This window comes from Branchiostoma lanceolatum, chromosome 17 (genome assembly GCF_035083965.1).
Source record: "Branchiostoma lanceolatum isolate klBraLanc5 chromosome 17, klBraLanc5.hap2, whole genome shotgun sequence".
Taxonomy (NCBI): domain Eukaryota; kingdom Metazoa; phylum Chordata; class Leptocardii; order Amphioxiformes; family Branchiostomatidae; genus Branchiostoma; species Branchiostoma lanceolatum.
The window spans coordinates 8,752,604-8,779,350 of record NC_089738.1 but is presented as its reverse complement, the minus strand read 5'-3'; the positions used below and the strand labels follow the sequence as shown (position 1 = coordinate 8,779,350).

The 26,747-nt window shown below is 40.6% G+C and overlaps 1 protein-coding gene across 1 annotated transcript; it reads right to left on the bottom strand.

Moving 5' to 3' along the window:
• Nucleotides 1-998: 998 nt before the first annotated feature.
• LOC136422797 (importin-5-like) lies at nt 999-25,696 on the bottom strand. The gene is made up of 27 exons (XM_066410678.1): nt 25,566-25,696; nt 23,061-23,141; nt 20,460-20,652; nt 19,728-19,830; nt 19,076-19,172; nt 18,648-18,752; nt 17,711-17,836; nt 17,184-17,304; nt 16,898-16,985; nt 16,406-16,512; nt 15,996-16,120; nt 15,592-15,681; nt 13,838-14,011; nt 13,281-13,499; nt 12,782-12,871; nt 12,144-12,276; nt 11,693-11,754; nt 11,293-11,449; nt 10,430-10,602; nt 8,483-8,594; nt 8,257-8,312; nt 7,944-8,066; nt 7,611-7,685; nt 6,908-7,052; nt 6,106-6,334; nt 3,855-3,996; nt 999-3,005 (listed from the first exon to the last, which is right to left on the bottom strand). Exons 1-27 carry the CDS (start codon nt 25,641-25,643, stop codon nt 2,916-2,918), a joined length of 3,294 nt encoding a protein of 1,097 aa, XP_066266775.1. The 5' UTR covers nt 25,644-25,696; the 3' UTR covers nt 999-2,915.
• Between the last annotated feature and the right edge of the window lie 1,051 nt (nt 25,697-26,747).

Below are 26,747 nucleotides of genomic sequence, written 5' to 3'. Positions count from 1 at the left end.
TAGATGTTAAAATTTGTGTAGATTTGGCCTAACATGTTGTTCATGTAAACAGCAGTCCTATCAGAGTAGAATAGTCATTTTGTATGGTGGGAACCCGGTCCGTGGGCTGACTTTTCAGTTGTCATGATCAGGCTGTGATGAAATCGATGTTCGTTCTGGCAGTGGGGTGTGCCTGGTAGAATCTAGTGGAACTGTCGCTGTCTGTGTGTGTGTGCCTGTCTGTGTGTGTGTGCGTGTCTGTATTTGTCCAGTAGAACAGGTCCCCGTCAGCCCTTTTCATTAGAAATCCTGTATGAACAGCACCACCTATCACTGTGCCCTAAGCAGGGTACAGTAAAAATTAAAACAACAACCACCGTCGCCATGGCAATGTCTTTTTATCATTGCCAGTCTTGTTGATGATATTCTTAATTTGTGCAAGTTGATTATTAATAGGCTGAGAAGAAGAGAGAAGATACATCTAACAGTTTTGTAATACAGAAACATCCTTTAATGTTCAAGTTGAAAAGTTGATTTCATATTGCTGAGATGTAGACTCGATACCAATGCGCAGGTCAGCTAATGTGCTTCAAAAATAGCCATTTGTTTTCTTAAAGAAAACAAATGTTAAAACATACATGTATGAGCAAAGAAATCAATTAAAACATACCACTTTTCAGAAATGTTCACAACCACAGATTAAATCAATCATTTTACTCTCAATTACAAAACTTTTATTGAAAGATGTAAGATTAGTAATTACTATGATAGTAATACAAAACAGAATGCAATTCACTGATTGATAATGTATTGACATACAAAAGATCAAAGTGCTCTGTGAATGGTTATGTCTTATGACCAATTGTAATTTTCAACTCTAACTTGGTTTATTCTAGATCAGCTTTTAACTTTTTTTCAGTCCTTGCACAAAACAAGGCATAGCAGCATTATATCTGGTTTAAAGAAAACAAGAAGGCATAGAAATGATTATGAAATAAGACATTTTACAGAGAGACCAATGGATTTTGCATTTTCTTTAATGCAGTTTCTTACATGTACAAACCAAGTAGAAGCAATTATAGAAGAATCACTGTTTGCAAGGTTGAGACAAAATTCTGTTGCATTGAGAATAGAGGTAGCATTGGCATTACAAATCTGGTCATGGTAGCAACCGTTTACTATCAACACCAACCGTTTACTATCAACACCACCTCCAAGCATGAAAATCTCAACATCCAATAAGAGGAGACCATCCGCCCATCACCCAAAAGACCTATGGTAATCTACATGTAAAGGCTCTAAATTAACAAATCATTTGTTCAGCTTACTGTGATGTTGCAGCATTTTCAAGTTTTTCAATACTTAAGATAGCACTTGAACATGTATATGTCTCTGTTATAATTTTTTCTTTACACAAACCTGCCATTAGGTCTTTGGCAACTCCCCGAATTTGTCTTACTTCACACAATCTGTAACATAGCTGAATGTGTTAAGTACATGTACAATTGTTTATTCAATTTCCACTGCCATAAGGCCTTGTAGGTAACACTTGAATCTGCCTTTCTGATACACTTTAATTTGCATTGCCTGTTCAATCTCTTTGCATGTGCTACCACAACAAAGAAAATACAAAGCATATCAATCTGATACACACATAAGAAAAATAAGCAAAACAGTTGACCACATATGGAATGGAATGACATTGACAGGAGTTCACAACAACCAGAAAGGTGTAGAACCATAGCTAAGGACCCATTGCCTTGTAATAGCTATAAAGTCAACATAAGCCAATTCACAGTTTGAACTGCACATGAAAGGTCAAAGGTGAAGGTTCATAACTTGTAAACAGTTCTTGTCTAGAAATGTCCAATCATGCGTTGCGTATGTCTCATGATCAGGGGCCTTCAACTTTGACCTATTACCCACAATGCATCAGACTGCGCATGTGCAGTTCAAACCATGAGCCAGCTTATAACACGAGCAAGTAGCAAGCAACTAGCTAGACCACTTGCGCAGGGCACAACAACCCAACAAGTCTTTTTTTTTTACACAATGACTTTTTAACAATGTATGAACAATTTCCTTCTTCAGAAAGTGAGCTTGTCATGCTTCTATTCACACTGCTCAGCATTTGATAACAAGACGTATTAATTTTTAATAAGACATGGGTCCTAAATGTTGATACACGATACCTGTATTATACAAATTTTCATGCAAGTAGCTAGTAGGATATTACGCACATGTTAATATCACAGGATACAGTAAGCTATCCTAACCATGCACCACACTATAATTAAGAGCCATTTTGAGTGTAACTTTTCACAATTACTTAATTCACACCTTGTTTCCTCATCATGGTAAGAAATCTATGGACAAAGCTTGTTTGATTAATGTACAAGTTGTACAAAATTTATATAAGTGGGTACGAACCTCTGTACCACTCATTTCCTAGATCACATTATATTACTGTGGAATTCTTATCATAATTCGTGTCAGGCATAGATCTTATATTTGTATGCAGCAGTCACATTGTCAACTTATTTTCAGCTATAGATAACTGCACATGAATTGTGCCAAAGTTAAAATGCCAAACTATGCAGCTCACAAAAAAAATACAAGAAACATTCACTGATGAATAAATTTGACTTCCAGTCAGTTTTCTTGGAATTCGTCAAAACCTCTTTTTAATGGTCTTGTAACAATATTGGAATCAATAAGATACATTGTATTTGCAACAAGAGACAGTGTGTAGCATACACGTGTAGTGTAAAAACGGAACATTTCCTCACCTCACAAAAACAAGGCAAACGGATGAGCATCAAAAGAAGTCTTTGATACAAACCTGGCCAAATTATACAGAAGATGCTTAGTTTGGGGAAACTTGTTTCTTTTGTCATAGAGTTTGTATCTTTGTCGGTTGACAGCGGTTTACGTTCTCATGTTTGTGGCATCTCCATGAACGTGGCCAGGGCTTGCTGCTGCTCTGGAGTCAGCTGTGCAGTGCAGTTTGCCCACAGCGGAGAACCCTATGAAAAAACAAAACGGTTGTTGGATTCATGAGTCGTCTTTTTTGGGTGGATTTTGGTTGTGTGAACTAACATATGGTCTCAATGGAGTCTATGGCTGAGTGATTAGGCTAGCGGACGTGGGTTTGACTCCTGGCTAGATATTGTGTCATTAGGAAAGGTGTAAATGAGTACCTGACTTTCGTTAAGAGGGTAAAAGGATGGAGAGAGATTGGGCTCCTCCTTCAAGTACCCTGCGTGAAGTATTGTTACATATAGATAGATATTGTCCAGCAACAATAATAAGGAAACTTAACAATTATCAGCTACTTCTTAAGCATATGTGCAAATCATGTAAGACCAGATTGTTAGCAGTGTGGAATAGAGCCAGTCAGTATTGCCCTAAAGAAGGTGGCAGACGGTCACCACAACGTCGGCTGCAAATATCTTGTATGTGAATGAAGAACCTTGTGATCAACCTTTACCAACCTGATGACATTATTCACACAAGGACCCTCACCTTTATCTCCTTAATCATGCTGGGTCCCAATTGGAAAAGGGAGGCCCTGCTGGGTAGTTGACAGGCTTTTTAGCACTTTCGGGCGTGGCCCTGTGGGACACCCTGTGGCTGCCGGACTATTTTTGGGCACGACCGGGCCCCGCAGTGAGTTAAACTCAGACCTAAATTCAACATGGGACCTGGTAACAAATAGATGCTATAAGCTAAACGTGCGAGCACCGGGAGGTACCCCCCAGTATCCGGCAGTCCACCGGGACAATTTTCTGGCTTCGGGCCCGGCCGGGACTACACCCCCTACGGGCACAAGTGCAATTGGGACCAAAGCATAACGTGTGTGTTGCTCCACTGACCTGTATCTGTCTGACAATAGTGGTGAGTCTCTGTGTCAGGCCCTGGTCCTGACCGTGGGCCTCGGCAGCCACCCCATCCGCTATGATCCCCAGAATTCTGGGTAGGTTTCTGTTCTCAGGGCCCAGCACAACCGCGTTGTTACTGAGAAAGAAAAATAGAAAATACAGCTTAAATGTTATATGTTTCATTATTGACTATAAAACTCTGATCTCAAAGCATAAGGAACTTTTACAATACATGTATATATTGGAGGAAGCCTGACAATTTAAAAAAAATATTTTGAGAGATAGTGTAACATAACATTGCAACACACTAAGAACAGGGGGCCATGAAAATCTGGTCTATGTGGACAGGTGGTCATTATAGACAGGATTCTTAATGCTTGTGTCAATGGGAAAAATTATCTAAGGAACCACAAAAAAGTGATCACATTGGCTAGGTGGTCCTTATGTAGGGGTGGTCACTTGTACAAGTTTGACTGTATATCAATGGGCTAGGTGGTCCTTATGTAGAGGTGGTCACTTATACAAGTTTGACTGTATATCAATGGCCAGGTGGTCCTTATGTAGAGGTGGTCACTTATACAAGTTTGACTGTACAGTCAAACCTGCCCAAGGCGACCACCCGGCGGACCGAGCAAAAACGGTCGCGATGGACAGGTGGTCGCCATGAAGAGGATTCCACTCACATGTTTCCAGGTCGAGGTTTTCAAATACAGTACGTAAATGATGAAAAAATTATGTGAATTTAGACAGCATGACCCTCACCAGGTTCAATTCTCATTGACAGAAAGATCCTACAAAAATTACATTTTCCGTTATCGATGTAATAATTGTATACCGCTACATCGTGTACAAATTTTCGTCATAATTTTGACTACAAAACGATGGTTGCCTCGATGATCTCGCAGCGCCCTCCCGCATTCACACGTTACATTGAATAGTACACACACACACGCACATCATCGAAGTTTTAAGGCCTAAGACTGATCCCTAGAAAACGCTTGCTGGTCCCAGCCTTTTTTGGGTCGCCGACCGCTGGATGAAAGGGTCAAAAAAATTTCGATCTGACAACTAAAGATGAAAACGGAACGCGTTAACGGTGTGATTTCGTCGCGCCGCGCCGCGCCGCGAAGCTCTGTGCCACCGCATCGAAGGGTAAGTCAGTGCAGCAGAACGCACAGCGTCCAATAAAGGTTTGTGAGATTCATGGAAATAAAAAGAAAATAAGAATTTTGATTTTATTTTTAATTCACCAATAACTAGAGTATTCGTAAATGTTCATACACAAAATCATCGTGTTTTACAAAGGTCAGCGGTACGCCAAATCCTGGCCGCCCGAAATCCAAGATGGCGTCGGGACCAAGGAACAACATTTCTCGCCTGATGTTTTGCCCGCCGCGAAGTCATTTTTCGGCGTAATTTAGCAAGATACAGACACATTTTTGTTGAAAATACAAGAAATAGATAGTAATTTCTGTGAAATCTGACTTTTTGACGCCATGCACTACGTATTCGTTTTGAAAGTTGAGTTTAAACGGAACTGAGTTCACGTTAAACTATAAGATTACGATAGGCACAACAACATCACAAACATTTGTCTTTACAATGTTTATAGGGGGAACGTTTTATTAAAACACTTCATGGAGGAATCGATGGTATAACATTGCTATTCCATATATTTTTGATCTTATTTTTGTCCTTTAAAGTCTTGAAAACATTTCCGTGAAATCCGACAGCAAAATGATCTGATGTCACCACACGCTTGAAAATTAGGCGACCGCCATGGGCAGGGATTGTGCTCTGTGCGGTCCCAATTCGTGGCGGTCGCGGTCGCGTTGGACGGGTGGTCGCCTTGGGCAGGCAGCTTAATGCTTGTGCCTATGGGGAAAATTTTCGGGACCGAGAAAAAGCGGTCGCCATGGCCAGGTGGTCGCGTTGAAAAGGTGGTCGCCTAGGCAGGTTTGACTGTATATCAATGGGCAGGTGGTCCTTATGTAGAGGTGGTCACTTATACAAGTTTGACTGTATATCAATGGGCAGGTGGTCCTTATGTAGAGGTGGTCACTTATACAAGTTTGACTGTATATCAATGGGCAGGTGGTCCTTATGTAGAGGTGGTCACTTGTACAAGTTTGACTGTATATCAATGGGCAGGTGGTCCTCATGTAGAGCTGTGTCACTAGTACAGCTTTGACTGTATACCTGAACAACACTACCATTTAGGAAATCAACCCATCTACGCCCTTACGTTTCCACCAGGTCACAGAGGAAGTTGTAGATGTGGACACATTCCTCCTTGTCCTCCTTGACGGGTAACCATGACAACCAGTGGGGCAGGATGTTGTCCATGTCCACGCTGGCTGGCTGGTACTTCATCATCTTGGTAACCGCGGAGATGGCGTTCTCCGTGGGGGGTAGGTTCTCAACCTCCCGGGACTGGGGGCTCGAGATGACCTGAGTAAGTATGGGAAGTGCCTCTGAAAAAGAGTAAAAAATTTTGAACGGTTAATAAGACATCATGTATGTTACAGTGTACAAGTTTGTTTATCGTTTATTTACACTTAAAAAAACAAGAAAATTTTGCTGCAAACAGTAAGAAAAAACATGCAGGGGAAACCTGAAACGTAGGGTTTCCCTTAATTGCAATTGATAATAGCTGATCATTTTAACATAAATTAAGCAAATAAGGTCAAACGAAAAAAAGACATCTAACCATTATAGACAGCTTAATAGATACCAACAGACTAACTGACTAATAATACAATAGCAATAATACAATCAAATGACACATCAAATTTCACAGAAGTTAAAGAAAATCAAATTCCATTTTTCTTAATTGATACGTTACTAAACAAAAGTTCGACATAGAATAAATACCAAATGTCTTTGCAACTAAGTGAACAGAAAAGTTTCAATAAAAGAATTCCCTGCATTTGGCTTACTCTCAAACCGGTAGGAAACACTTTGTATTCCAACAGTGTTCAAGATATCCATCCTGTTTTGGGGCAAAACTATTTTTTTTATTAAAAATGACGAAACAGAAGTATCACCTCGCAAGGCCTGTGCATAGTTTTCTCCTCCAAACTGCGCCATGACACCACACCCGTACGCTGCGGCCTGTCGAACTTCGGGGTTCTTGTCCATGATGGCGGCCACCATTGGCCGCAGGAAATACTCCTGGTACTTGAATGACACCTGTTGGGTTCATTTACATTTCGGTCAAAACACGGCAAGCAGGTTCAACAAGAATGGCATTAAAAAAATCGTATCAGCAATGTGTGGTCCAGCAGTGGTTTTAAAAACAATTTTGTAATATGTGGTCTAAATAATGGTGAGCTGGTACAAGAAAGGCTCGTCGAATGCTGTTCTTTTGCACATGCTACTGTGTGTATTGCCCGAATTTCATTGCTCATAATGCCTGCTCATTGGCTGGAAAGACATTCATCCTTCATAATACTGTAAATGCAGAAATGTTTGCGGTGGTTTTATGTTCGCAGTTTTTGCAGTGACCGTTTCACCGCAAACTTAAAACCACCGCAAACATTTTTGTCCAATACTGCAGCAGTATCCGACTATAGCGCTGCCGCGAACTTTTAACTGCTGCAAACACTTCCCCTTAGCGCGAAATTTAAACCATGCGAACTTAAATGCATTAATTTTACAGTACCAGGCAAATACTGAAATAGCCTGTGAGTAACACCTGTGCTTTGGGTGAATAATAATTGGTTTCAATATGCAACAATTTCGACTTACCGGTCCACAGTACTCAATCACGTCATCCCAGATACACAAACCCCACTGTCTGTCCGACCATGGTCTCTCAGGCTCCTTTAAAAAACAACCAGAGATTATAGAACCAAGTGTGAGGACACAAACTGATGATGTCAGAGATTAGGCCTTGATGTACACACCAAGTGATGATGTCAGCCTTTCTGATGAGAGATACACTAGTACTGTACCATGACAGAAAAATTTCTAGCAGCTAAATGTTAACATTTCAGCCATAGCTCTGTTGTCTTTCCTGACGAATTTCTGCAAATTCAAGCGTCTATATCAAGGAGTTTTCCATACCACAGCGCCACCTACCAATAGTTTGATAAAGTGCGGCATCAGCTGTTCAAAGAAGGGCAGCATTTCCTCCTTGTGTGTCCCCAGCAGAGAGTGGATGATGTCGGACACCTTACTCAACATGTAGATGTCATCTTCATTCTGGATAGGGAAGGACAGAACAGAAACACACCTTAAAACTCGAATTTTGGATAACAAATGATTGGTACATCTAAATGTTGATTTCTAACCTGATAGCAAAAACCGAAGCTGAGTTGAAGATTTCACTATACCTGACAATGTGCTAGCAGCTTGTATATTGAACAACATCCAACACGTTTTAAAGACCTACCTGTTCCTGTAAGCTTTCTTCTACCACCTCATCATAGTCTTCATCTTTTCTCCTTTCTGGAAACAAAAGAACTCTGCAATTAGATCCTCAGATTGAATAACAGTATAAACTTGATATTTTGAAGGCGATACAATCCCTAGGCACAGATAAGGGTATAGATTATAACATCAACAGCAGTACATATACAGTGATGTGCAGCTAACATCAGTGTAACCACGACACCCACCTTGCCTCTCGTCCTGTTTGTGGAAGTGTGCGTCCAGATGGTCGTTCAGAGTCTTCCCCAGGCTGGTCAAGTGTTCACTACTCAGGCAACCCTTCCCCAGCAACTCAACACACTGTGCCAAGGTGAGTGAAAAGGACACTAATGCGTAAGTTTTCATGTGTTTGAAAGGCATACGAATTGCACTTTCTTGGGGTTAAAATAATACATTTCCATGTGACAGGTGAGGGAGGTTTGTGTCCTTTTTGTATAAGATCAAAATCTGTAATGGAAAAAAGCCAATATTTGGGAAGGCAAATGCCCAGGTTTAGAATGAAATATGCCTAAATTTGGAATAGTAAAAACCGATAGCTCAAGTTGCAACTTCATGCCTTTCTTGTACTATACACCATGCAAGGTGACTAGTAAAACAAGAGCTTTTCAAAAAAGCTGGCGTTTCAGCTACGTTTATGAGTGTGAATTGTCTTTTCCCTTTACTTGAAGTAAAATGTGCCAGAGGAAGTCACTCAAGGGCTGTTCAGTCTATAAGAAAAATTGTCATTTTGGGAAATGAGTACTGTTTTAATAGAGAAAGGCAGATTGGGGAAAGCAATTTTGAAGTTACGTCACTTAACTTAAGTGCTTTTGAAAAAGCTGGTCTTGGCCTACAACTTGTACTTATTTGTAAAATGTACAATAGGCTCATTATAAAAGCTATCAATGTAATTATGTACATGGCACGCAATAAAACATAAAATTTGAAAAAGCACCATTGAATCATCAGCACTATGGTAATTAAGTGAAATAGAAGTTCATAACAGCTAAGGTTCTATCTAAAATGACTACCAAATGTCAAACAAATCAACAGCTACCTCATCCGTATTATTCTGGTTTCCGCATTTACAACATTTCTTCCTTATTTTCCTGGGTAATTTTGCTAAAATTCATGAAAATTCCCATAGTTTTGTGCCGAGCGGCGCCACTTTCCACGTCCGTGTTGTCTGAATGAAGTCGATACTGAACAATGGAGCATTTGCTACTGTAACAAAGGATCGCTGTTTTGCAAACAACATCAAGAGCCTCTGTTTACATCGGGGATAGAAGTTTAGTGGCGAGTGTTTTGCAAGAATCATCTTACCGCGCATAGGAGCCGCTGCACGGTATTTTCCATTACAATGAACAGAAAAATTCGAATGCCGGGTTTGGAATCTATGAAGTCCTGTTCATAAGACAAAGGCCTTGTATATATTAAATGAATATTTAAAAATAACAAATATAAAATATTTCTTTATTTATTAATGAAAAAATGAAAAAATGATATTCATAAATATGATATTGATATCCATGCACGGACACGAACCCGGATCTTCTGGGTCCGAAGTGCTTCGCGTTGCCAGATGGGCTAAGCTGCGGTACGTAACCCGTCTCTCTGTACGTAATGCTATAACCTCACTATATGGTATCATTTATGTCGATTTTTGGTCGTTTTCTTGACGAAATCATTTTTTTTTCTTCTGCAATCTTGTGGAATAGATGTAAAATGGTCATTTTTCAGGATATCAAAGTCCGAAACCACAATGCAATGATATTTCCGAACAGTTGTAGCAGTTACATGCGGTCGCCCTCCTGTGTGTCATGCAAATCTAGCCTGCCTGCCTTTTCGTGCTCCCTTGCCATATAAGGCAACGGCTATACAAGGATTTGGGAACGTATTGCCATATAAGGTCTTCTGGTGTGCGACACAGTGTTGAACCAAACAGCATGCATCGAAGCATCCTGCATGCGATATGCATGCATCGAAGGTAAAAGCCAGGACATTGCGTTCCGGCGCGAAGGCGCCGAAACGCAAAAAAAAGAAAAGTTCTTTTATGTACATGCTACATCCTGTAGCATGTAACAGGAGTAAAGTACATGCAACATACAACTGAGGGCGTTTACTGGAAAACTTCATGCTGAGGTATGTATACTTACTTTAGCAAAGGACTCCATGAGTTGTGACAGGACGTCACTCTCCGGCTCTGTTCCCATGGCGGCGATGATCTCAGGGCACATGAAGTTCCACATCTCCCGTACATACGCCTCCCCCTTGATCGTCGCACACTCTATCAGACACGGCATGATCTCTGCAGCCGACAATCTCACAAGTACCAAGGTTAAGGAGGATGGAGTAAAACAAGTGGCGTTGTGTTAGCATAGTGGTTAGGGTGTTTGGCCCAGAACCAGAGCTCCTGGGTTCGAATCCCTTGACATGTCACTGATGTTGTGCCCTTGGGAAAGGCACTTTACACAAATTTTATCACTCCTCTCAAGTGTAAAAATGGGTACCTGACTTTGGTTGGGGAGGTAAAAGGCAGTGGAATGAGAGGGATGGGCCCGCCTTCCAATACCGTACCCTAGATACAATGGATAACAACCCACTAACCCTACGGCCTCAAAAAGGCTATCGGACTATCTTAAATAGCTTTTGTAACAAGAGAACTCCAACAGCTTTGTTCTGTTTTAAACAGGTCAGTTCTGACTGGCTTCATGACTTTTAAGCATACTTGGCTAGAGCAATCCAGGGAGGACCCCTTCTCTTATTGACATATGCAAATTTATTGATAATATACATGTCATAATACAGTCAAAACTGTCCAAAAAGACCAATCAGCGGACCGATAAAATCTGGTCTATGTGGACAGGTGGTCACTATAGACAGGATTCTAATGCTTGTGTCAATGGGAAAAATTATCTAAGGACCACAAAAAAAAAGCCAGGTGGTCTTTATGTAGAGGTGGTTGCTGTTGTAGGTTTGACTGTACCTGTATCTTAAAAAATTGTCTTTGAAAGGATATCATCGTGAAAGTAAAACTTGAGCAGCGGCACCATCAGTTTCACCACCTGTTCCGTGTAGTCTGCGAACGCCTCCTTCAACTCTCGAGCGTAACACACCAGCATCTGACACGCCGTGCTCTTCTCCTCCAAACCCGTCGTCCTGATGCCAAAACTTTGCTACAATTTGGACAAAACAAGACATGTTAGGCCCTGATGATCATATGAAGCCACCAAAGTGTTGGCAGGTGACAAAACTTTGGTTGTGAACAAAAGTTCACCATCAAATCATTTTACAGCCAGTCAGTCAGTCAGTGTTACAGTCAGTTCTACAGTCTGTCTCATAGTCAGTCAGTCATACATTAAAATGAAATTTTGTGAAGAAAACAATATGAAGACATCACACCAAGAATTCAATTTTACCTGATCACTGAGGGACACAAACTGCCAACCTTCGTCTTCACTAACATGCTTCATGTCATCCTCTGAAATACAGCAGAAACAAGAACAGATAATTACATTTATTTAAGAAACACAAAATCAAACTAACTAAAAACAAGAAATTTAAGATCTCATAGTTTTTGTGAATTTCTCATTTTATTCATTATAGTGAATTTCTTGCTAATTCTGTCTCTGCATTTTCCTGTCTTTGCAACTTTGAACTGGGCCAAGTTAACTTTCCCTTCTTACCAATCTCCTGTTACACCATCTTCTGCCTCACATCCTGTCACTCAACTATATTCAAATAACTGCAGACGCACATCTAGACACACATACTGGAAAGCAATACCTCCATTTTCACGGAGTAGTAGAAACAAAAAAATCACCAGAAAGCCTGACTACCATTAACAGGTTTTGCATGAATGAGACTGACCATCTAACAGTGCCACCTCAGGCTTGATGGCAGCAGCCTTGAGCAGCGGTCCCATGACCACAGGCAGGTACTGCTGGAACTGTTTCCCCAGCAGCTTACACATCCTCGCCCAGGCAGAGATCATAAACGACATCTGGGACAGAAGGGGGGAAAACATTACAATCATGAGACACTGAATGTATCTTTGCAAATGATAGACTGAAGAAAATGATTCTTTACCTTGCAAGTTGCTGTTTAGCCAGCAAAAAAAAAAAAAACTTTTAATCAGTATCAATCCTAGGTCTGTGTTGTCTGTTAAAACTTTAAAATTGTGTAAATGGGCTTTGGGACAACCAGAAACATATCCAGGGAAATATCACTCAAAAGTAGGAGAGAAAAATAATGCTTGCAAATATACATCTACATTGTATATAACACAAACATGGAATATATCTCAGGATATGTTCCCTTACAGAAAGATGTTGTTACAGTAGAATTTAAACAAATGAGACTTTAAGTCAGTTTGATTCAGTTTCAATAGGTTTCACTACATTTTCTTTTCATTTAGTTACACTCATCAATGAAGTCAGCAGGGTAGGAAGAATAATACAGTACTGAACAATGGTTAGGGGAAACAATAGCCTGAAGCATTGTCGTACCTGAGGGTCATCATCGTCCATTTCGTGGGCCTGGGAGTCTGTCTGTGTGGCCAGCAGCATCTGCATCACATCTGCCGCATCCTGCATGAACTGTACACACACACACACACACACACACACTTACACAAACATGTCAGCTGTACGTGTAGGGGACTCAAAAGTGCATAAATACTAACTATGACTATCTGAATATAGCCCCAAATGCAGCATAAATGTACCAGCTAAATATGAATATAGGGGGAGACCAAAAACTACACAGTACAAAATGACAGGAAAACCTGAGATTTAAAAAAATGACATTTCCCAACCAAGGCCTGGCCGGGCTGTTTGGGGGAAAGAAAAATTAAACTGTATTTCAGTAATTTTTGGTACGTTTTGTGTTTTTTTTGTCTTTTATATCATACTTTTTGTCCCCCAAGACCGTCTGGGCCCCGGATTCAAAACGTGACCCTAGCATTCCGAATTATGCGAACAAACAAAAAAGTCCACATGTCCCTACCTTCTGCGTTCCCACAGCCAGACCAATGAGACTGATGCACTCGATGGTTTTCCCTCTCAGTAACCTCAGCTCTTTAACGTTGGCACTCTGCATGAGAAGTTTCAGGCTGGGCATGAAGCGATCGTAGTAGGGTACGAACGCGTCCTCCGAAGTGTCCGCGACCGCAGCGATGGTCGTCACCACCTGTTCCAACACCATCTTTGTTCCCTTGGCAAAGACCTTCAGAAACATAAAACGCAACCAAAACATTTGTCTCAAATTCAAGATGTCTTTCATTAGTTTGTTGCAGTTCAACAAACTGAATTAAAAACAAATGTGAGCCTGACAGTCAACATGCAAATCATCTTATACATAGTTAAAATACCAATAGATATACCAATAATAGACCATTTCAAATTCTCCCTGCTGCCTAACCCGGCCTGCAACCATAGGGAATTGCTAGCTAAATAGATACTTTAGTGTGCTGAGGGTAGAAAAAACTCAACACTCTCATCAAGAAAAGTAGGAGTGACTAGACTGAAAAAATATCTGTTTTCAAGTGAGAGCAAACTGCACACCTCCTGAATCTTCACACTCAGGACTTGCTCCAGCTTTGCCAGAATGGGTTCCAAATATGGCAGTAGCAGCGACTTGGGACAGTCCTCGCTGAAGTTGACGAGCGCCGCGCCGGCGTGAGCCTGAACCCTCGGGTGCTGAAGGTCATCCAACACGATCAGCAGACCGCGGATAACCTGCAGAGTAGAGCAATCAATCAATCAATCAATAATTCAACCAATCAATCAATCAGTATACTACATTTCCACAGTATTGTCCTTTTATAGGCTCTTTGTGTACATTTTAGTACATGTTCAATGATATTTGTGTATAGGGCACAGTATACAAATACTAGAAAAGATTAAAATACTACTTGTATATAATAAGGCAAAGTACACAAATACATTGTACAAGAAAAGCTTGCAAAATACCGTCTATATACTCTTTGTATACATGTTCAATGATATTTGTGTGTAAAAAGTCACCGTATACAAAAACAAAAACTTCAGAATACAGTGCATCATACAAACACATCACTTATCTATTACTAGATTTCTACAGTATGAGTTTTTCTCAATATGTTCATGTCTCTCAAAATTCATCCATCTCTGCTTTTCTAACGTTGGGTAACATAAATTCGGGATTTTTCCGATAATGGTTGACTGGAATCAATCTAGCAGAACAATAAACCATCCTTTTTTTCTATTATTCTGTCAGCATCATGTACTATCTTTGCACTAATCATATATATGGTAGATTTTGTCTCTAGTCGTGCTGACACCATAATATTTCAATTTGAAACTACCGTCCGCCGCACGCACAATGACAGTGCTGTCGGACAGGGGTGAACATTAATTCGGGAGAGAAGATTCGTCTTGAATATCTTACCGCTAATTACATTTTGTACAGCAGCTATTCGTTCCATCCTTGGCTTGAGGAGAGTGCTATTGATATAGACGTGTCCAAGTAAAAAAAAATACACGAAAAAACGGCCGTACCGCACACATCAGGCCTCAGGAACAACCCGTGTGTTGAGTCGGTAGAACGTCACTCAAAGTTCACCCCCACCGTCATGGAAATTTGTACATTATTCATCGGGGCGTTGGCTGGATGCCGTAGAAATGGTAATATTACTATGTCCATGTGTTTCTGCTTGTGCTAAGAGCAAACTTTGAGGAAAATATCGCCATCAGTCCACTATCACACACAACATTTGGACAAAAAAGTGTTCCTCGCAAACGTTTGTCGTCTGCCGAATAGCAGGATTCTGGGTAACGAATATGGCGGCGGGAAAATTCACCGTAGTGCCGTAGCCATTGGTTGTAGCAACAAAGAGGCGTTTTGATGATTAATCACACTTAGAGTCCAGTTGTAGGTTAGCAAAAGAGATTCTAATAAGTTGTATTGTAAATAAGTGTGTTGAGCAGGAAGCGGATGTGACATTTGTCTTATAAACCAGCGAACAACTATGTAATATAATTCTCCCACGAAGCCCTCAGACTGTGACAATAAGGGACGGAGAGTTTTTGACGTAGCCAACTTCTAATGCATGGTTATCGAAGCTTTTCAGACAGTGTTCTGAATACGTTAGTCTGTCAAGTTTGCATTTCTAGCGGTATTACTGATGTTGCATCTAGCACATATCCCTAAATACCCCGTTTTCGAAAAATCCCGAATTTAAGTACCCCGCGAATTTATGTTACCCAACGTTTTATTCATTACCCTGCCAAAGAAAATGAAAAGAAGAAGTACATGTAAGGACGCCGATGGTACGTACTTTATCAATGAACTTCTTCTGGAAGAGTGGAGCGAAGTCAGTGGCCATCTGTCCCAGGGCGTTACAGGCTGCATATCTGACTCTGGGGTGCTGGGAGGATAATTATACAAGGATTAGAGTAAGACACAAGACAAATATAGTAAAACTGCAAAAGTATATGAATTTACAGTGTACATGTAGTCCCAGTGTCTGGTATGAGGAAAAAACAACAGTGGCAGTGTTTGTGGAGAACAAATGTACATGTGTACGTAGTTACTATGAGAAACAGGGTGTCCTCTGGGTGTCCCATGCAAAAGGAGGGCTTCTAATTTCTTTGTTTTTAGTGTAGGGCATACACCCTGCTAGCTGCAGGTACATTATGTAATAGTTTGGGTACATGTACAACGTGATATGTTTGAACTGACCGTGTCCTGCAGGTAGGGCAGCACAGCGTCCACCACGCTGGGTAGAACCGCCTGCATCTGGTTGTGACAGCCTTCACCGATGGCTGAGATGGCCATCAGGGCAGCATGGCGGTATCTCCAGTCAGCTGCAACAAGAACAAGAGTCCGTAGGACACAAACCTCTGTGAAGTAATTATAGTGTTTGGTACCCTCTTTGCCAGGAATAACAAGTTCCTTAAGTTAAAACCTGGGTCCATTTATGTTCAAGTAGTTGTTTGTTGTAACACTAGGCAGCAACCAAGGAAAGATATACCCTGCTACTGAAACAGCAAGGAAAGGTGGCACATAGGTCACCTGGTGCCCATGTGCCACTAGGCATTACAAGGGTCTGAATGAACGAACGAACAATCAGATGTTGAAATGATCCATACCGTTCTGTAGCATCTGTGGCAGTGCAGCGGACACATGGGGGAGGACAGTCTTCCCTCCCAACCCACACGCCAGTCTGTCCAGCCCTGTCTCACCGGCGATGGCATTACTGAAAAAAAAAATAATCAAAAACATTTTCTTTTGAGTGACCGACAACACACTTCTATTGAGGCAGAATCATATAGCTAAAGCCACACTAGTCTAATAATTTACCTTGATTTGAAGTCATGCACTAGTTGCAGCTATCTTAACAGTGCCTACTTGCCTCTCCTGCCAGCTTGTAGTACATGCAGTTTGTATCAGTTCTACCAGGTGGCACTTGAGCAAGGCACAGCCATGACATACAATGACAAACCAGTGACTGTTCCTCTTTCGAACAACATGTAACAAATTGTAGATAATACGATTATGCTGGAAATGGTAACTAACAAGAATTTGTAGACTCTAAGTTTGTTATTTTTGTCCAAACTGAACAGAAATCGTGGTATGCTGACCTGTCACTGTCTTCATCTTCAGCCTCATCAGAGGTCGCCCAGTCTTCTTCTTCTTCAAGGTCAACCATCAGGGCCATGACCTGAGGGACTGAGGTCAAGGTAAAAATCAGCTCAAGCAGAATTATATATAAGAGCTTGTCAAAAAATACAAGTGTACAAAATAGTTGACTTGCATCACACAACAGTTGTTCAGTACACTATTTTACTGAGTAATCTAATAAAGTTTCTGGCCAAGTTAAAACAATTCACAGATTTAAAGGGAGAAGTTTCAAGAGGTTTTACTTACTCAGGAGTGGAACAATTTTTCCACGTTTGCGGACCATGGCCGGGGCTGTTTCAGCCAGTGTCACGATGACCTCTAACCCCAGATGTCTCCATTGGTCGGGCAGGTCGGCATTGGACAGGATCTGCCAATCACACAATAGGTCAATGGTCAAGACAGTCAAATAGTGTCAAAGGGTCCCCATGAAATAACGAAATTAGACAATGTAAAAACTACTATATTCGTTTCAAGTCATCCTCATTTGAGGTGACACAAGACGCTTCAATATTGAAACCTAATATGAATGATTAGAAAATAGTTGTGACCATTGTCAAGATTATTGAAAACAATGGTAACTGATATATGGCCAAGATGACACCTGTTCAAGAGTGACATCTAGCAGATCAATGAAGTACTGCAGTTTCAATATCTACGCATAGGTTAATGTTGCACACAGAGTCTAGCTGAAGACAACAATATATGGCTAAGACTAGACCTGATCAAAAGTGACATCTAGCAGATTGATTAAGGACTGCAGCCTGAATCTCTACCTGTAGGTTGATGTTGAGCACAGAGTCCAGCTGTAGACGTAGATATTTTGGTGTGTTCTCTGCCAGGTCAATCATGCTCTTCAGGACACAGTCGTCATCTTGAGTGGTCGCACTCTCAGACAGGCTCTGAAGGAAAGTGAACAAAAATGTTATAAAGCAACTTAATAAGGACCCATTTCTACAGGACGAAGATTATTCGGAAACCACAAGTGATCCAAAAATCATTAGTAATTGGACAATCACTCAGTGCTCACTGAAAAATCATTGAGAAATTTTTCAATGCTCTATCATGGTCTTGTCATTGAGGAATGACACCTTCACACAAAATGACACAAAACTAATTGAAAAGCGCCAAATAGCCAAGATCTTCCAGTCAAAATTAAGCAAGCTTGATCATAAATTAGATGTAGGACTTTCAGTCACAGGGCTCGAAATAGTGGGTGCAATTTTTGTGCACCTGTGTGCACCCAAAATTGGAGCCGTGCACCTAATTTTTAACTGTGGGTGCACCAGTGCACCTAGATTTTTTTTAAGGCTATATGAATAAGGTACTATTGTACACTAGCAGACAGGATATTCTTGAAATCTGAGTATCAGAAAAAGCATTATATTATAACCTCTGTTGTACTTTATTTCATGTATGACTTGAACTTAGCTATAGAATTACAGATGGAAGTACATGTAGTGTTAAACTATGTAATTAAGTTTTGCTGACACTCTACTTTATTTCTAGTTGTGCACCCAAAATTCTTTCTGTGCACCTAAATTTTTAGGTTGGGTGCACCTGTGCACTTATTCCCAAAAATGAATTTCGAGCCCTGAGTCACATGTCAGCAGAATTTTGCACAATGCATCTCTGACTGCCAAGCAAGTGCCAATGTAAGGCCGTGGTACTGCATATGCGACCAGGCTCTAGGTTAGGTTCCTGAAACTGTACCTGTAGGATCCCGGGAAGGAGATCTGACAACTGTCGCTGCAGCGCGGCGTCATTCTCGTTCTCGAGGATGAAATTAGCGGTGGCTTTGGCAGCCAACCTTCGTACCTGCACAAAAAAGAATACAAATGTTTGTAAACAGACTATTGTACGATTATAGGAAGGAGATGGACTTGAATTATTTTCAAAGCATTCTTAGTTCATTCAGAGTATTGCAGCAATCTAATATATAATAATATAACTTTTTAAGGTCAGAAATGATGTTTTCAACTTCATTAATAATGTTTTGTGTCTACAGAAATCACATAGTTGTACATAAACATGTATATATTATGGTTAAATTAGTACCACAAGTGGCTATATGCTGATGCCTGTACCATGGCCACTATTGTATAAAGTACCACTATATACATTAAGTTCCTACACTGTACCTGTGGACTGGCCTGGTCAGTCATACACTGGTACAACATCTGTTTGATGACCTCCAGGTAGTGGGCCTGCTGGTTCCCAAAGATTCCTGGGATAGAACTGAACACAGAAGCCATCTCTTCAGCTGTGGTTGCAACTTTGATCTTCATATCATTATGCAATACTGCAAACTATAACGTATATGCTATCAATTTGCCAACAATGTAACTGACAAATAATTACAACAATTCTATTATACATTTTTTCAAAGTCAGCTTGATTTTTTCACTTGCCTGCTTCGTTTTGTCTTGGAAATTAATCACAATGTGTACCAATCCACAGGTTCTAATATTTTGGTATACCAAGTAACCAACAGTTGAATTAAATCCTTGTCCACTTTCTGTCGTGAAAAGTTATTTCTGGAAATGTATACTAGACTGGTATGATGATTTTGTGGTTCCTGTAGAAGCACGTCTAGGTACATGTATATACTAGTAAAAGGAAGCCTCTATCTTTCTTTCACTCACCTGCACAATCAATAACCTACAATAATCACAGACCAGAAAATTAAATTGGTGTGTCAACTACTACTACTGATTATGCAACTTGGATACAACTCTGGTTTTGACATGAGAATTTGACAGTGATTGAGACATGAATGAACCAATGACTGACCAGAAGATGTTGAGAGCGCTCTCCTTCAGGGCGGGGTCCTGAGAACTCGCACACTCGAACAGAAACTTCAGCGCTTCGGGCCAGTGGTTCGTACCATCATCACCTGAGAAGCGGGGATGGATAAAAATTAATAGCATACTATTTTGTGGACACAGTTTTACTCTAGTACTTGTACGTAAATGTTTCTAGAACCATGTTCTGCACCATACATGAAAATTGGGTATCTGGGCTCAAAATACTTTCTATGACAAAGATTGATCGCTCAAAAATTGGTTAATTTCAATTTCTGTGTTGGCAATTCACAGTTCAACCTTGATTCAGATGATATTCTTTCAGCTTAGTACTAAAAGACATTCTTATATTTTCTTTTACAATTGTCCTTGCAAGTTCTTATATCTTCTCTAAAGTTTGAGCTTGTGGTGAGGAAGTGACCACAAAAACTGCAATCTTATAGATACTGAGACTAGTAAATGCAGAAATGTTTGAGGTGGTTTTGTGTTTGCGGTTTTCACAGCGACCGTTTCACCGCTAACTTAAAAGCGCCCCAAACATTTTGTCCAATACTGTAGCAGTATGTGACTATAGCGCTGCCGCAAACTTAAAAGCACCGCGAACACTCCATTTTCCCCCTTTAGCACGAAATAAAAACAACGCAAACTTAAATGCATTTACAGTATTTTAAAACTTACAGTTACTGTAGCTAAGATAAGTCTTAACACTGCTATGACCCACCCATAAGGTTGCGAGCCAGCTCAGCAGTTGCGTCGCAGATCTTGCGCCTGACGTTGGGCGTGGTCTCCTGCTGGATCCCCGCCAGCAGCTGTGTCTTGATGGCGGCCTGTAGCTCCAGCGGGAAGGTCGGCCACGCCTCCTCAAACGACATCGTCAGGAGACGGCGAAGCAGGACCGCGCCCATCTGACGCACCTGTGACAGAAACAGTGGTTTAAAGGAAACCCACGCAATATTAGGGCCCGAAAATCGGATTCTGAAAGTCAATTTATTTAGTCATTTCTATACATGATTAGTTCAAACAACACTATCACAAAGTATAGCAACGTCCATGATGCAAAAATATGACGTTGTTGTGATGTGGGAACTGTGGGGTTTTTTGCAGGATCGCAAAACTAAGGCATCATCGTACAGCTCAGTTTTAAAATGCTCAACGTAGGAAGTTATTACGCAAATGCGCTAAACATTTAATTAGTAAATGTCACTACCATAAAGATTTCGGCATTTTTCTTATTTCCATTTTTTGGGCCCTAATATTGCTTTGGTTGCCTCGAAATACTGGGTGCATGTGCACTTTTCTGCACCCAAAATTGGAGCTGTGCACCTAATTTTTCACTGTGGGTGCAGCTAGATATTTTTGTAGGATATATGGTAAAGGTACAGTATACAGAATACTAGTATTCTAGATCTTGGCATCAGAGAAAGCAATATAACCTTTGTTGTACTTTGATGTATTTTGAAGTTACATGCTTTTATAGAATTACAAATGGAAGGGGCAGTAAGATTTGTAATTATGTTTTGCTGACATTTTGCTGTATTTTATGTTGTGCACTCAAAATTACATGTATATCAGTGTTTCAGTTCTGCCTTCTCCCTGCTGCCTAACTCGTGTATTGTAAGCAATAAAGAATGGGGTGACAAATGGATACTTCAGTGAGCCAAAGGTTACTTAAGTCTTCCCTACACCATATGATGTATAGGGCAGTGCCCATCTCCATTTCCTTAGCCCTTGGGCCACACAGCTGTGCAAGCACAGTACAGATAATACAAATCCAGCAAATACCGCATGCAAATTTAGTACTCTGCCAGCCAGTCGGCTATTCATAGAGGAATACCAATGTGACTGTGGAATGATTTTGTTGCACTTGTACCTGGCATGCTTCCAGCTTACATTGTATTCTGCATGCACACATACCATCATTCCTAAGTAGGGTATATATATCAAACAATAGCTGGTGTGTTGTGCCAAAGGGCATTATATCGGCCAACCAATTCAGATTCAGAAGGCTGCCAACTTTTGTACTTTAATTTTTGCCCATATTGATTTTCTTATTTTCAGATCTATAAGACACTGTAATTATGGCTGTACACTGGCAGAGACGAAAGAATAAAACAGCAATATAATATTATAATAAAACAGCAAGACTGGTTTCATGATTGGCGACTCAATGAAAGCCAGATCGTGAATGATTAACTCCTTCTTTTGTCTGGTTGAAATACCAACTAAACCATGTCATCCTTGTACATGGTGTACTAGTATTAGTAATGTTCTTTATCATAAGTATTGGATAAGGTATTTGATGAAATGCAAGCAAGGCTCAAAATTTGTTTTCAGGAATAGGTGCAATGGTGCACCTAACCTAAAAATTTAGGTGCACGAAAAAGATCTTAGGTGCAGAACATAATAAAAACAACAACAACTGGCATTACAGCTTCAGACATTCAAAATTAATTGCGATGAACCCAACTTCTTCAGCTGCTTTTTCTGACACTTAAATGTGAGGAATTTATGTTGTTTATATTGTACATTGTTAAGAAAAAGGCTGACCGACATTTACATTCAAAGTTTTCTTTATAAATTATCTATCGATGACAGTAAGTTAAGATTTTATAGGAATGTTAAAACAGAATACTCAATGGAAAAATATCTTTCCAACAAAGATTTTGAACAACGGTCAGCTGTGTGTAAGATACGAATAAGTGCACATCCACTAGAAATAGAAAAGGGTAGATATAAAAAGCTGCCCGCTCACGAGAGAATGTGTAAGTTTTGTACAATGAACGCAGTGGAAAATGAAATACATTTCCTTTGCCAATGCCCTCTATATGAGGCCGAAAGAATCGATTTATATAAAACAGCTTCCGTTAATTCTCCAAGCTTTCACCATTTGAATAGCTTACAAAAATCCATATCACTACTAAAATCAACAAACCCACTTACGATGAAAAACGTGGGTCTCTTCATTTTCCACTGCCTTCAAAAAAGAAGTCAAACCCAACCATAGTCAACCTTAGTTAACTTAGAACTTTGACAGTAGTCTAGATACCTATTTTTGATTCCCATGTATTCCCATGTACTTGTTTGTCTGCAATTAGCCTCCGGGCATGAACTTGCAATAAAGTTATAATTATATATTAGTGCACAATTGTACCTTAATCAGTTTATGTATGTAGACCTACACAAATATCTAGGTGCACCAATGCACCCAGTACAAAACAGCTCCCATTTTAGGTCCACAAAAGTGCACATGCATCCAGTATTCCGAGCCCTGTTATTAGTGTTAAGGGCCAAATTACATGGTTATAAAAAAGGAACAACGTACCTCTGCTGCAGCACTGGTGTTCCTGGAGGCCTGGAGGAGAAACTGAGCACGATTGGCCACAGGGATGCCATCGTACATAGTCTGTGGGCAAAGAAAATCATCATCAGAAACACACCTAGTTTCCAAAAATTAAGTAGTTTACAAATGCACCTGACGGAAGCTAATTTTGATTTCCATAAAGGAGATTAGGTAGTGAGTGAGCAGCAAAGACAGTCCACTTTGAGTTATATTTAATTAATGGTTCTGATTTTCTTTTTTTTCTAAGAGAAGAGTAACAACGAAACAAGTTTTTGCTTAATGTATATCATACAAATACATTTGTACATTCATCAAGAATTACAGCATCACACATTATGTCTGTCTCACACCAATGTCTTATGAAACCATGAAAGACATCTATGGGATATGTATTCGTAAATTTCCAACACCCAAGAACACAAACTGTGTGATGAGAGACATTGTTGGTTGTGTAAAAAGAAAACTCCAATATCATATGTTCTACTAACCTGATGAAATTATTTTCGGATGTAATGTTGGTGTTTAACTAGTCTTCAATAGGTACAGTGAGGTGAAAAGGGGATGTAATACATATTATATAGCAAAGTCCCAAGTGCCTGTAGTCATTCCCCACACAGATCAATACAAATAGCATCACATGATGAGAACAATTGATTTACTGGCACACAGGAATAGTGAGTGTTAGCTATTAGGTTACAAGATGGAGCGATACCTAACATTAGTGAGCACATGAAAATGTGGTAAACAATTCAGCATTGCATTCTTTATTTATGACACACATGTGCAAAGGAATACATTTACCTGCTCAAATTCCTTGATCCAATCTAAGTTCCCAACGTGCAATCAATTCTAAGTACACTGTACATGAATCAAGAAATTTGTTTTCATGATGTATGAGCGAAAACGTTTGTTACGGGTGTTCTGCATCGTATGATAATTTACGGCATCATGCGGGCTTCGATAGAATATTAAGAATGCATTTCAAGGTCGCTGGTTGCGCCGCTGTCGAAAATTTGAATACCGGATTTGGACATTGGAATCGATGTTGTTACAATTTCTTTATTCCGGGACAGAAAACTCTTGGTGCATTTCCAATTGAAATGTGTGTTTTTTCAGTAGGGTATGACATGAATAAAGTACAACACAGTGTATTCCGCATCACCCTTGGTCCCAACCCTCCCACAACCCACGGTCAGGCCTCGGGCAATACGGAATACACCGTGTTGTATTCTATATGTGCATCTGGCCTATTTTCCCTATGCTAATCCTAATTGATAATGACAATACACAACAGGTGTAAGTAATCACACAAGTAGTAAGACCTAGATTGTGTTGGAATGTTGGCACAAGATCTACATGAAGTCCTTGTGGAATTGCTGTTGGCACGTGCTGGGGTTTAAAGTTTAGCTGGTACTTATTAAGTTACTGTAGATTGATTTATTGTCGCAGGGACTTAATTTTGCAGTAGGAGGGGCAAAGAGTTTTCGCAACTTCTTAAATTTGCAGTTGAAAAAATTCTGCAGTACAAGTAATACAGTGGAAATGCTAATAAAACCAGCCCAAATATTTCAGATTTGCAGTAGTCAAAGTATAATAAGAGCCTCTTACCAGAATTTTTTCACTGCGTAGGGGTCAGGTATAGAAGACAAACTTTGTATGACACATGCCATACATGTTGGCACCCTCCCACAGAATATTCTAGAATTCAAAACCCTCTGAGATACTATTTCCTGCATTTTGACTTGAGGGGCAACTTTTGTGAAGTAAAGTTTTCCCTTTGTTACAGCCTTACTCTAAAGCTAAATGTGATTCTTTTTTTAAAACAAATATTCATGAGGTTCTCCTCCCCCAAAAAACAACAACACGCCTGTGCTGATTGAAAGATAGAGGGGGGGCCTAAAAAATTATCACAGCATAGGGGGTCCAGATACAGATACAGAAATCACTAGGGGCCCCTATGCTCAAACTATGCTAGCTAGAACACCGGAAGACAGTCAAACCAGATTTCTGACAGACACTCATCCACCATCTATCCACTGTCTACACATGTTGGTGTGTGTGGCTGTCTTAAAACGTTGCGATCTTCTACCCCAACCTCTGCTTGGAGATTACCCAACCACCACCATGCGATGGCGCAACCCGGAAGTGACTTCCAACACCGCTACGAAAATGATAATATTCAACTCCATGCGAGTACTTAAGATGTATAAAAAGACTGCCATTAGATACATAGTCTACTGAGGTCTATCCCAGTTGTATATCGGCCTTGAAAGTGTAGTTTGAAGTACCGAGATCCTGTTACAAATGACATCATGGAGTAGTCTACTCTACTCTAGTCATGAGCATCGCTAGGGGCAAGGCGATCCCATGCCGGTAACACGCCACATGTTAAGGCCAAATTTGCCGCTTTTACACCGTAGGCGTCATAGATTTGGGACTTATAGAAGACACGGATATTGTAAGGGTCTATCCAAGGGTTCGCCTTACCTCGGACTGCTTCCTGACGTCGTTGTCAGGACTCATTAAGTTGGCCAGCAGAGTCTCGAACTGTGCCTGCTCCGCCATCTTGCTGGGGAAAAGGCCGACGTTCTGTCCTGCGCTGTGAACTTTAACCTTATTTTTGGCGGGAAACTTGATGCCTGATTGTGCACACGACGAAAAAAGAAAGTCAGAAAGCTTTCTGACATAAGGGGGTGAAACGTCACTAGCTACGCTGAAAATCACATTTCTACAGTGAAAAGAAATCGCATTCAGGATCATTCAGCTTCCACAGAAGTAAAGGACGATTCTTGAAGTGGTCTCGTAGTTCACCGTGCAACACTGTCACCTAGCGACATATTTAGGAAATGCAAGTATGCTTGTAGACTACTTTACTTTACTTTGGAGAGCAGGAGAGGATTGATCAGCTTTTAACTTTATTTCACCTCTATCACCACTGCTACATTTATAACAGTGCAACGTGAAAACATAAGGTACAGCAAAAATAACGTATTATAAAGAATTACGTCATTTGTTGTTTTTTTTGGCCACGCGTCATGACCTTTAAACTTATTCGTGGCGGGAAAACTGATTTGCATGACATTGTGTACATCATATTTCACACGCTTACACCGGAACGTGAGGACGCCACGTTTATTTTGTGAGAAGAAAGGACCTGAACTTGCGTGTTAGGGCCCGCAGAATTCCCAACTTGGAAAAGCAGAACACCATGGAGCGCTGGGAGTTTGACCCCAATAACATCGTCCCTTACAACTTCGAGCCAAGGTTGCCGAGCTCGTCGGGAGGAGAGAGTGGGGAGGGGGGCAGTGGTGGAGACACTGCCGGGGCTGCGGCATCTATGTCCCCGCCGGCTGAACCTGAGACCATCGGTGCCGTCACCATGAGAGAGTGGGACGAAAACACCAACGAGACTACCGACAAGTGGAGGCTGGAGCACTTCGTGTGGTGCAGATGCGGTGGAAAATGCAGACAGATGAAGACCGTGCGCGAGAGCGTGTGTTGTCACGACTTGGTGGAAGCTGGGAAGTTAGGCGTGGGCAGTAAAATCCATTGTCTTACTGAACACCCCGGTTTTAACTCCGTTGTCCTCAGCAAAGATGTGTTGTTTTGTGCAATGATTGCACAATGGGAGATTGCACAAGACCGAAAAGCAGATGATGATGGTTACGA